Consider the following 12645-nt stretch of genomic DNA (forward strand, 5'->3'; position numbering starts at 1 on the left):
ACAATAACTTCTTCACTTTTGATAATGTCATATATCAACAAAATGGTTTGGCAATGGGGTCACCGGCCTCAGGTATCTTAGCAGAAATATACCTGGACTTCCTCAAATACACCAAAATTGACAACGAATTCGAAAACATTCTCTTTTGGGCCAGATATGTCGACGATGTCTTTGTAATCATGAATGAGAAATCAATTAACGCACCCACCACCCTCTTAAGACTCAACAATATTGATCCTCATATCAAATTCACACTAGAATCCGAATCAAATCAAAAAATCAACTTTCTAGATTTAACCATCACTAGAAACTCAGATTCTTTCAGTTATAAAATTTTCAGAAAACCCACTCAAACAGCCTCCACCATTCGCCAAGATTCAGTGCACCCTCAGTCCCACAAACGAGCCACATACAACAGCCTAGTTCACCGAGCCTTCAGCATACCTATGTCCAATAAAGATCTAAAAAACGAACTCAACACAATCCGCGGAATCGCAAAATTCAACGGCTTCAGCTATCATTTTATAGAAAGGATAATCAATAAACACAAACATCGCCCAAAAACTACCCTCAAAAAAGAAATAACCAAACCTCTAACATTTTCCACCTTCACGTTCAACAATGATATCTACAAGTTAACCAACATCTTTAAGAAAAAAGGCGTTAAAATAGCCTTCAAAACCAACAATAAGAACATGAATGTTTTATACAATACTTCATACATCAACAAGACCAGCAGTTTTTTAAAATCAGGAGTTTATAGGATCAAATGTACCACCTGTAAAAAAACCTACATCGGGCAAACCGGGAGAAACTTCATTATCAGATACCACGAGCACACTAACGCAATAAAATACAACAAGTTTTCAGCCATCGGCCAACACATGCAAGATTATAACCATAATTTCACCAATATTGAACAAGACATGGACATCCTCATATTAGCAAACAAGGGCCCTTTACTGAACATAATGGAAAATTACTACATACACCTAGACCAATACTTTAATGCCAGTCACAATCTCAATGAAATCTCAGAGAAACCCAACATACTCTTCGATCTATTTATCACTTTCCTCAGAAACAATAATGCAGCCAACCTAAACTCAATCCTAAATTTAATCAAAGGTACTTTTCCAAGACAATTACACTTTCTCCCGCACCCTTCAGCCCCACCTTAAGCCCTCTTCCTAAGCCATATTTCATTTCAATACAAGAACTTACTGATTTCCATGATTATAATTTTTACAACACCCCATTTATACTTTATTCTTTGTTAAAAACCTCTTATTATGTATATTCCTTGTATTATTAACTATTACCATATCATCTCATTTCACTTGTTATTCTTTAAAATAATATTGTCTTAGGATTTCGCCACAAATGATCTTTGCTCCAATACGGCTGATGATGACCCCTAGATGGGTCGAAACTAGTACCGTATAATTTTGTAAATTTGTGAATATATTGTATTGAAAAGGTGGAAACATTTAAGTTATTATTATTATTACTTATATATTGTTCAATACGGACCAAAAACATGAAATTCATAACCATCAATGGGTCTTGTATATCGTAAATTCCTCTTATTGCTGCTACTGCTCTTTCCCTCACATGTATTTTGAATGAGGATCCTGACGTTTGTAGAGTGATGCCAAGGTAGCGAAAATTATTTACTGTAGTTAAATCTACCCCTGCATATGAAATTCTATCTGTCGCTGCTATTCTTCCTCCTTTTCTGAAGACCATACAGACTGCCTTGTTCTTGTTAACCTGGAAGTCGTTTGTTTCGGCCCATTCCTGTAGTCTATCTACTGCGATCTGAAGGTCTTCTCTGTTTCTCGAACCTATTATCATGTCATCTGCGTATGCATACAGCACTGTTGGCAAATTATCTGTTATTCTTGTGATGTCTGTTGTAGCTACATTAAAAAGCGTAGGACTAATGGGGTCTCCTTGTAACACACCGTTTGTTTGAGTGATGGGGGAAGAAAGTGATACCCCATCATCTATTCTCACGCTATTATAGGCTAGAAGGTTATTTATTACAATCTTAAGTTCGTTGTCTGCTCCAATCATGCCGTCTAATTTTTCCATTAATTTTGATCTGTTGAGCATGTCGAAAGCCTTGCTGAAGTCAATGAATATAGCATAAAATTTTCCTTTTGGGTGCCTAAGTGCTTCTTGCACCTCATCTAGTAAATTAGCAACAGCTTGTAGAGTTCCTCTGCCTTTCCTGAAACCGAATTGTTCTTCTGGGAGATGATCATCTATTAGTTCGTTAAGTTTTTGATTAATGATTTTTGTATATACTTTCATGATGTTGTTCTCTAGCGCTATCCCTCTATACGAGTTTTCGTCATCAGGCTCTCCTTTTCCCTTGTATAAGATTTTTATGTAGGACGTCCTCCAACTTTCCGGAATTCTACCTGTTTCTAGACATTTATTGAATAGCTTGGTCCAATAAGGTGCTAGCAATTGTAGAGTGTCTTTTAGATTCTCGTTGTAAATTCCATCCGGACCGGCTGCTTTGTATTTTTTAGTGTCTTGAATTGTTCTCGTCACTTCATCTATTGTTATTTCTAGATTTTTTGTCGAACATTTTGCGACTTCTAGGGCTAATGTTCGTCTTCCTGTATTTAGTACATTATTAAAGTGGGTTTCCCAATTATCCATGTTTATTGGATTCGATGGATTCACCCTTTTCTTCTTTAGAGCTACAAAAGGATCTCTTAAAGCTTCTTGGGCTTTCTGTTGTGCCTGCATTTCGGTATAGTTGCTCCTTTTCGATTTCAGTAATTGTTTATAGTTTCTTCGTTGTATCGCGTACGCTTGTAAGGTGATTACAGTTTTAAGTCTTCTGGCTATATGTAGTAAGTTGAGCGTTTTTCTTCTTTCTATGTAGCATTCTTCATCAAACCATTCTTTGGACTTCCGAGGTTTCTTGTGGAACAAAGAATCCCTTATTATTCCTTTGATGGCATCTAGAGCTGTTTCGAGATTACCTTCCTCGATGAGCTGATGAGTCTCTTCTATTCTTTGGCTGTTTTCCCTGAGTTTGTTTTCGTCTATATTTTTTGATCTTATGCGTATATCCTCTGTTTCGTGTGGAACCTCTTGTCTGATTAAGAAATTTGTCGATACTGGTAGATGTTTCCTTTGTGCGGCAATACCTTGATTTCTCATAATCTGATGTCTTATCAATTTAATATTTCTTCCTCGGTAGAAAATTAAATCAATGGTACTGGAACCGTTTGGAGCCAAGTAGGTGACTTCTTCGCTTTTATTGATTAGACGGTATCCTTCCGTGAGCAGCATTTCTAATACGATATCTGTTTTGCTAGTCTGTTTATCCAGACGACAATTAAAATCTCCAGCTAGTATTACATTTTTGTCCTTGTCAGTAAGTGCTAGAATTTTGGCTATTTGCTCGACAGTGTCTTCCACTTTTTTCAACGGACTAATATAAGTTCCTACTATAGTAATTTCTTCTGCTTTCAAGATTACTAAGTTTTCATCTATTATTGTATCTATCAGTCTACCCATTTTGTTGTTGTACATACAGGTCACTCCTCCTTCTGGCCTTCCTCGATCCTTCTTAATTGATAGTGCGTGTTTGCTGTAGTAGCCTGGCGTATCCATCTTTTCTGTCAGCATTGTTTTTGTGATTATAATTATATCATGTCCTGCCCAAGGATTTTCTGGGATTGTTGAGAGTAAACCTCTTATTCCTTCTACATTCCATAAAATCAAGTCAAGTATGAGGTTGCCTGAATCAGAGTTATCTTTTTTGATTAGTGTGTTCATTAACCTATTGAAATTTTGCGCCTTCTTGCCTTCTGTTTCGAAAACGAAACTGTCTTACTAGCACGCCGGCTGGCCAGAAAACTGGTTCCATGGCTCGTTCTTTTTCCGCAAGCGGGATGGAGATTTTAAGGGCTTTGAAATATCCCTTAGTTTGTAATTCTTCACAAGTTACCTGATTTGTTATTCCTTGTTTTTCAAGATGTTCCTTAATTTTTTCTTCTGTAGTATCTCTGTGGAGTTTTCCTACGTAAAACCAGGCCTTTCTTTCTCCAGCTTGGAGCTCGCTATTGCTCATTGTTCCAATTATTGTGGGCTCATTACCCATCCCTTTCATTTTTCTGGTTATATTATCTTGTCGGGGTGCTCCTGTGTTATTCACTTTTCCCATTTCCACATTCTTATTCGTTGTGATATCATGAATTCTATTATCATAGCCAGTATGGTAAAACTGTATAAGATATAAATGACTAGAACTTGTATTCTCTGTAACGTTTGCTACGTAATTCTTTTCAACAGGACCAATAACATAGGTATTGTAGGTACCTTCTCCTAAAGTACCATTTCATCCAAGGTGAATAAAAATTCTTTATAGCCCAGACTTCACAAACCAATTTTCATTACATTCTGTTCACCCATTTTCTCGTGACACCGATATGGACTTAGTACAAAAATCGGAATTCATGAATATCTCTGTTATCATAGCCGGTATAGTAAAAATGTATAAGACATAAATGATCGGAAATTTAATTTTATATAACTTTATTTATGTAGAATTTATCAATAGGACCACTAATAGCATAAATATTTGAGAATTAAATTTTAGGTCGTCCCCTAAATGACCATTTCGCTCAATGTGAATAATCTTATTTATAGCCTAGATCAGGGCCATCCAGCCATTGCGCTCTGAGAGTGCGCCCGCGCTCGGGGATGACTGGGCAGTCAGACTAGCGTTCCTTCCCCTACCACCACTACAGTGCAGCAGCGACGAGACCTGAGACAGACGGATGATGTTCGGACTGCGCTGACTAGATACGTACTTACAGTCGTGCGTCCGATGGCTTTTGTGGGTTTGTTGACACATCATATTAATAGGGCTGTTTTGCCATAACAAATATACCGCATATACAAACTGAAAGGTACTCCGATGTATGGAATATGTAGGAAATGAAATCAAGTGTTAAGTACAGAATACAGTAATGTGATTTATTCAAAACTGAAATTTGAACATATCTGAAAAGAACATTTAAAAAAAAATTACCAATATGAACAGATAGTACAGACCTTGAGTGACTTTTGTTCAATCGTTTTTACGAGCTTTTACTTTTGGAGCAAACAATCTTCTCCAAACTGGGTACAATATTTCTGGACACAGCTATTCTTAAACAATTGTGCAAGTTTCTATAGCTCATCGTTGCACGATGTTTACTTTTGGTAAGCTTAAGAACCAAAAAGAAACGCTCACAAATGTATGTTGAGCCGAACATTGACAGAACTTTACCTGCATGTTTATACAAAAAGGAGGTATTCTTCTTGTGGAAAGCTGCTTTAAAATTCTTCTAAACTTCATGACATTAGAAAGCGGTCTCTAAGACGAACATTGCACTGCAGTTCAAGCACCTCTAATTGAAATAGCTGTGGAGCATTGTCTGCACTACGAGAAAATGGTCTAACAAATACATCGAACACCGCTTGGAGTTCTGATAATTCTGATAATCTCTTTTCAAACTCTTCTTGTAACTGGCGAATTACCTGCAAGTACTCATCAAAGTCGACACCTTATTTCACTGTTTCAAGCAATGGAAAATGTCCTGCGTTCCTTGCACACGACTGGTTTTCCATCAAAATCAATTTTCTTTTGAATGCTTGAATTTTTTCCACCAAATCGCAGATATTGTGCTTTTCACCCTGAAGCGAAGTGTTCAGAGTATTCAGATGGGCCGTAAAGTCACTTAAAAAGGCCAAGTCCACCACCCACTTAGGATCATGCAAAAGAACTTCGCGCCGCCTTTTAATGTCATAAAAGGTATCTATTGCATTCTGCAAGCAAAAAATTTGATGAAGCACCTTCGCCCTGCTCAGCCATCTTACTTCTGCATGGTATGCAATATCCGGATACTCCGCGTCAATGTCATCCAAGAACTCTTTGAATTTCTTTCTTTCTTTTTTTTTTTCTTGCTTTACGTCGCACCGACAGAGATAGATCTTATGGCGACGATGGAATAGTAAAGGCCCAGGAATGAGAAGGAAACCATGAAAAACCATCTTCAAGGCTGCTGACTATCTCCTGAGCTCACAGCTGCGTGCCCCTAACCGCACAACCAACTCTCCCGGTACTCTTTGAATTGATGGTGTGCGAGTCCATGGGAGCAAAGAAAATTTACCATTAGCACAACTGTTCCCATTAAGTCTTTAAGCTTGGCGACTTTTGCACAGACTGCTTCCTTGTGTATCAAACACTGGATCGCTGCTATTAGGGTAGTACCACTCTTAGCCATTTTTAATTTTTAATTTTACATAGCTGAGGAACTCTGTGTAGACTACGTAAAGCATGAGCTCCATACGTCATTACTCTCATCAACCGCTCAAATTTTAACCCCATTGACTCAAAAACACCCCCCACTGCATGGAAAATATTGAAACCGGTAGTGGTGTCTTTGAGAGCTACCAAGTCTTGGTGACTTGAAGATCGTCATCCACCCCTCGAATGAAATAACGAGCTGATCTGTGTCTGCAATGTCGGTTGATTCATCGAGGGCGATGGAAAAGGATACAAAATTTGCTGCCCTCTCCATTAATTGCTGTTCCATATCAATGGCCATATCATCTACTCTGCAAGCCACAGTTTGAGGAGAATGAGAGATTTTATCAAAATTCCCAACTAGCTCCATAGGACAAATACATGCCACCGCGTTCATTAGGCACTCCTTGATTACATTCCCTTCCGTGAAGGGTTTCCCAGCTTTGGCAATTCGCGGCGAACATTTGTAGCTTGTTCGTAAAATGGGTCCACCAACCTCACTCTCCTCAATATCTGGTTACACAAAAATACGGCAAGTCACAATTTAAGTGTTCCTCAGATAATTCAATCATTTCTTCATTCCCGTTTGTAAACAAGCATTTTAAAATTAAAACAATAATACTTACAGAACAGTGCTGCTTGAAATTTTCTTTCAATTCTTCCAACTTCGATTGGCAACTGGCGTACGTCAAATCACCATAATCATCCCTGTGGTTGGCACTGTAGTGCCGTTCCAAATTGTGTTTCTTTAAACACATAAAATCTTGGTGGCACACTAAATATTTGGCATGCCCGTTATAAGCTGTACAGAAAAATGAAATTTCCCATTCTGCTTTAAAGGCTGCTGCTTCATTACTCTTTTTTTTTATTTTTTAATGGTGTTCAGTCATGACAACTGCCAAACTGATTTAGTTACACGCTGTCAACAAAGTGTAATGGACTAGACTACAGTGACTCTTTATGTATAGAGTCACTGTAGTCTAGACTAGCGACTGATGGATCAGCTGCTCCCTTCGGCACGGTGGGCAGACCGCTCGCTCAGCCAGCCAAGCTCCTCCCACCACTACCGAAACTACCTTCCCCAAAGCGCTCGGAGCACTGGCTTAGAGTGCGGCTAGAGCGCTAGCGCTCGGGGAGCGCTGTTTGGATGGCCCTGACCTAGATTGTAGTGCCTCGTTCTCCAACTTCACATATCAATTTTCATTAAATTCTCTTCAGGCATTTTCTAGTGATGCCCATAGATACATACATACATATATACATACAAACAGATACAGACAGGCAGACATGACAGAAAATTAAAAAGTGCATTTTCTTGTTACTGTAGACACAACCAATTCAGAAATACCATTCTTTTGAAATTCTGAGCCATGTACAAATGAAACTCTTATTTTGTACATCTATATATATAAAATAAGAGTTTTGCCTGTACATGGCTCAGAATTTAAAAAGGATGGTATTTCTGTATCAGTCATGTCCACAGTAACAAGGAAATGCATTTTTTCATTTTCCGTAATGTCTGTCTGTATGTATGTATGTACACGCATCACGAGAAAACGGCTGAAGAGAATTTAATGAAAATCGGTATGCATAGTCGGAGAATAAGTCACTACAATCTAGGCTGTAAATAATTTTATTCACGCTGAGTGAAATGGTAGTTTAGGGGAAGGCCTAAATTTTAATTCTCAAATATTTATGTTATTAGTGGTCATATCTTAAAGAAAATTGGTAGGCGAAGTCAGGGTAAAAGTTGCTACAATATAGGATATAAATAATTGTATACACACTGATAAAAATGGTAGTTTAGAGGAAGATCTAAAATTTAATTCTCAAATATTCATGTTATTAGTGGTCTTAATAAAAATCGGTATGCAAAGTCTGGGAATAAATCGCTATAATCCAGACCATAAATGATTTTATTCACGCTGAGATAAATGGTAGTTTAGGGGAAGGCCTAAAATTTAATTCTCAAATATTTATGTTATTAGTGGCCATATCGATAAATATTACATAACTAAAGTTATATAGTTTTAAATTTCCGATCATTTATGTCTTATACATTGTTACCGTACCGGCTATGATCATTGATCACAGAGATATTCATGAATTTGGATTTTTATTACTAAGTCCATATCAGCGCCGGGTCACGAGAAAACGGGTAAACAGGATTTAATGAAAATCGGTATGTGAAGTCGAAGAATAAGGAACTACAGTCTATGCTATACATAATTTTATAAGATGACCTGATATCACAGAGCCGAAAGAAAACTAAATGTGAAGGCCTACAATATAGGAAGCTTATAAAATTAATCAACAATAGCATTACATTGACCATTGTTTGTGATGTGCTTTGTGTCTTCTGGTGCCACTCATTTACGATAGATAGGATTACTGTTGCGTACCAAGTTTTTTTAAAAATTTTCCTTACATTGCACGGACACAGATAGGTCTTATGGCGATGATGGGATAGGAGTGTGAAGGAAGTGGCCTTGGCCTTAATTAGGATACAGCCCCAGCATTTGCCTGGTGTGAAAATGGGAAACCACGGAATATCATCATCAGGGCTGCCGACAGTGGGGTTCGAATCCATTATCTCCCAGATGTAAGCTCACAGCTGCGCACCCCTAACCACACGGCCAACTCGCCCGGTCGTACCGAGTGTAACAGCCACCTGAATATTGGCGGGAAGTAGCTGGAGAGTTTGATACTTTTCTTCTATAGCATGCCATTCCTCTGGTTCATAAATTTTCTGCTACTACTGATGCGTAACACACTGTTTTATTCATCATAGCATTCGAGCTATTCAGCCCCTACTCTGAGGCATTGATTGGAATTAGCAGAGTGCATATTTAACGGAATAATGGCATAGGAGTGTTCACGACTGTCTGCGGCTTGCTCGTTCCAGCTCTGGAACTTTGGTCTGTTAGATCGGCACCGTAGTACTGTTCGTTAAAAGTGAGAAAATATGTGTTTCTTTTATTTGATCCGAGTATTTTATATGATATCATTGCTTTTAATCGCTACTTTCCTACTGAAGTTTGTGTAATGACCTATGTTGATTTCAGTTAGGAAAACCACAAGGTCAATGTCTGAGAATCCAATCCCGTAGCGAAGCGCGGGTACAACAGCTAGTCGATATATATATATATTGATGTGACTATAAATATAAATAAATGCATTTTCATTAAACCTCTTGGAGCCAGGCGGTAGTGCAAGCACCCACCCTTTAAATTGCCAAAGCCGATCAGGTCGGCCTTTAAAAATCCAGTCGGAAGTTGCCAGAGCTGATTACATCGGCCGGCTTAAAATTCTTCCATGTACATAATTTTGTGGCAACCTATAGTGACGTGTATACTTTTGTGACAACCTACAGTAAAGGGCTACAAGTTATTGTGTGCCTGACCATGCTCTGGCAGTTCTAAGAGGGTGTTATAGCTTTCACAAGAGTCGTTTCCTGTGTTTAGAAATACCGCTAACTGGTCGGTAAGAGATTGCTCCCTGCACTGAGTGGATTTGTGACAGCAAAATTGCAAGTGGTTCACGTGATATTTTTTCAGCAGGTATTGATGACAATAAGTTACTGCAGTATTTGGAACAATGCGAAGTTAACACGGATGATTTGTCGGATAGTGAATTTAGTTCAGAGAGTAGCGATGAAATTTTACCGGGAACGCCTCCGGGATCACCGCAGCTACAGAAGAGACCTTTATTTGTTTCTAATGGCACTAAAACTACTGTGAATATAGTGATGATGATGGAGATAATGTATGTGGAGAACATTTTATGGAAATTTCTCCCAATGAACCCGACAACATTCCTCAACCTCCTATCTCCTTCATGGGACTTCCTGGACCTAAAACATGCCCGCCGTCTGATTCTCCGCCAATATCATACTTCAATTTATTTTTCACTTTATCTCTGATAAACCTTACAGTCACATATAATCCTCTATCATTACATAAATTCCAGTCCTCGCGGGTCAAGTGTAGCGTGCTTGCCTCTCACCCAGAGTTCATGGGTTCGATTCCCGGCCAGGTCAAGGATTTTTACATGGGCCTGAGGTTTGGCTCGAGGTCCACTCAACCTAAGTGATCCTAAGCAATACCAATTGAGGAGATATCTGAGGATGAGAGGGCAACGCCAGTCCAGAAAATCAAGACCAAGAGTATTTGTCTGACTGACCATGCGTCATCTTGTAAACTGCAGGTCTCTGAACTGAGCAGCGGTCGCTTGGTAGACCAAAGTGCATCCGGGGTTTAGTGCCATAGGTTTCTTAATGACGTATATTCTGTTTTATTGTAAAACATTCCTTTTTTCAAACAGATACTGGAACCAAGAACGAGAAAAGGTTTTTACTGAAAACCGAAAGTATGAAACTATAATAACAAGTATTATTTTTTTTTTTTTTTAATAGTTCATAATAATTTTTTATACTATGTGGTCTGCATGTAGAAAATTTCTTGTCAGTATTTGCCATACATCGATACATATACGTGAATTTTATCGGTGAGTAAAATTGTCCTGTTTGTACTAGTGGCATATGTTTGAATTTTTAAGTTTTTATTTTTCTTGTTCAAAGTAATTATTTCATAGAATTTCATAGAATTGTATTTAGAAATACATTATACAATACATTATACATACATAAGACATCATTACGTATATGATTTTGTATCATAAATGATTTTTTCAAAGTAGGTATTGAGAGAGAAAATGTGAAAATGTTTTTCTCTTCCCAAAAACGTTATCAACAACTATAATATCAACAATAAAACGTGTTTGATTCTTTACATCACTCTGAATCAGTTGTTTGTTCTATGTAGTCGACATGTAGAAAATTTCTTGCCGAATGGCACTTTACAGTAGTAGAGTGGAGGCGGAGCTCTGGCCTCTTCCAGCTGATAGTGACCGGCCGATCAGATTGGTTCCTGGCCCCAAGAGGGTTAAAGTTAGTTGCAATTATAACTGTTTGTTAGAAACTGTTGGCTACCGAAGAAATGTTAACAGAACTTCAGTAATATAGTAAAGAAATATATAAAGAAAATGTATACAACTAACATGACTGTAGAACCCCTCACTACTACACTGCCACGTGCTTGTTAGGCCCGATGCACATAGAAGTGATGGGCAGAAGCATGGTGTTGGCAAGATGGGAAACATGTTTCCATGCCTCCTCAATGCAAACAAATGGGCCGATGCACACTGAGGTGACAAGGCACAGGTGCAGGCACTCACCCTACCCCATCATCACTGCTGCCACCACCACCATGCTTTTTCCTCTCTTTTTGAGTCCATTTCCTTTATTCACAGTGGTGCAAGAGCCTATTTTTTTTTGTGAGCCTATCGCTTACCAAGGCTAGAAAATGGTGAAAACACTGTAAGATATCCTATAGCAGTTTTGAAACCTATCTGGATACATTTTAGCTTTCTTATTACATCAAAGGTTCCATTCTTGCTTCTTTTAACCACAGAGGGTGAACCCAAAACTTCCTCTGCCTGTTCAAGTTTGATAATACAAGATTTAGAATGGCCTCGTTACTTTTGTCGTTTGAATACACATTGAACAATGTCGAGAGAAAAACTAGCCATTTCTCTGTCAGATCTGTACCTCTTGACTGCCCTTTCTGTGTAGCTTATACTCACTTGTGCCTAACCGTACCTGCACTGCACCTCTGCCTGTAGTCACTTCTATGTGCATTGGTCCTTAATGTGTGGGTTGCATTGCCATTGTAGGGGATACTTCTTTTCACACCTTCAGAGTAATGTTTCACAGACCTAGTGTAGACATACTTTTCAACCACTAAGATTCATTTTTTCTTTACTTGTCTCCTTTCACTTCTGACCTAGAGTTGATCTTTGTTTTTAGTTTAGTGTTTGTGTGCTGGAATTTACTTTATAAAAGTAAGAGACTGGCTCATCAAGTGGCTGGTGTGATAAAAAAAATATTAAGGATGTTCTGTCGACATCAGATAAGAGAAAACACTATTGGAAACTAAATGCACTGGCACAATTCTATGCCCTCCACTGTATATACAAGTATTTAAAAAAAGAAAAGTGTAGAGCATGATTGGACTAAAAGGTGTCTAGTTGAAACTTACCTAGATAGAGGAAACAGTCGAATATCCCCTGCATAGGAACACTGCAACTCATGCCTGTTCCAGCAATGGCAAACAATGGTTGATTACTAGGAACTCCAAAATTATCTCCAAATACAGATTTTGTGAGACAGCGTACTTTGCGAGTAGTCTCCACATTTACATCCTTCCATTCATATTTGCTATAACATATAAGTACACTTTGTTACAATATATAACTTTCTA

General features: G+C 38.3%; 1 protein-coding gene across 1 annotated transcript in view; it reads right to left on the minus strand.

Annotated features, from left to right (window-relative positions):
- The window catches only part of LOC136875492 (sorting nexin-14), a 137196-nt gene that overhangs the window by 24028 nt on the left and 100523 nt on the right, over nt 1-12645 (minus strand). The window contains exon 15 of the mRNA XM_067149037.2: nt 12424-12602. Coding sequence (XP_067005138.2) covers nt 12424-12602 — 179 coding nt within the window. The remainder of the gene's footprint in view (nt 1-12423; nt 12603-12645) is intronic.

The sequence above is a fragment of the Anabrus simplex genome, chromosome 6 (assembly GCF_040414725.1).
Source record: "Anabrus simplex isolate iqAnaSimp1 chromosome 6, ASM4041472v1, whole genome shotgun sequence".
In the NCBI taxonomy this organism is placed as follows: domain Eukaryota; kingdom Metazoa; phylum Arthropoda; class Insecta; order Orthoptera; family Tettigoniidae; genus Anabrus; species Anabrus simplex.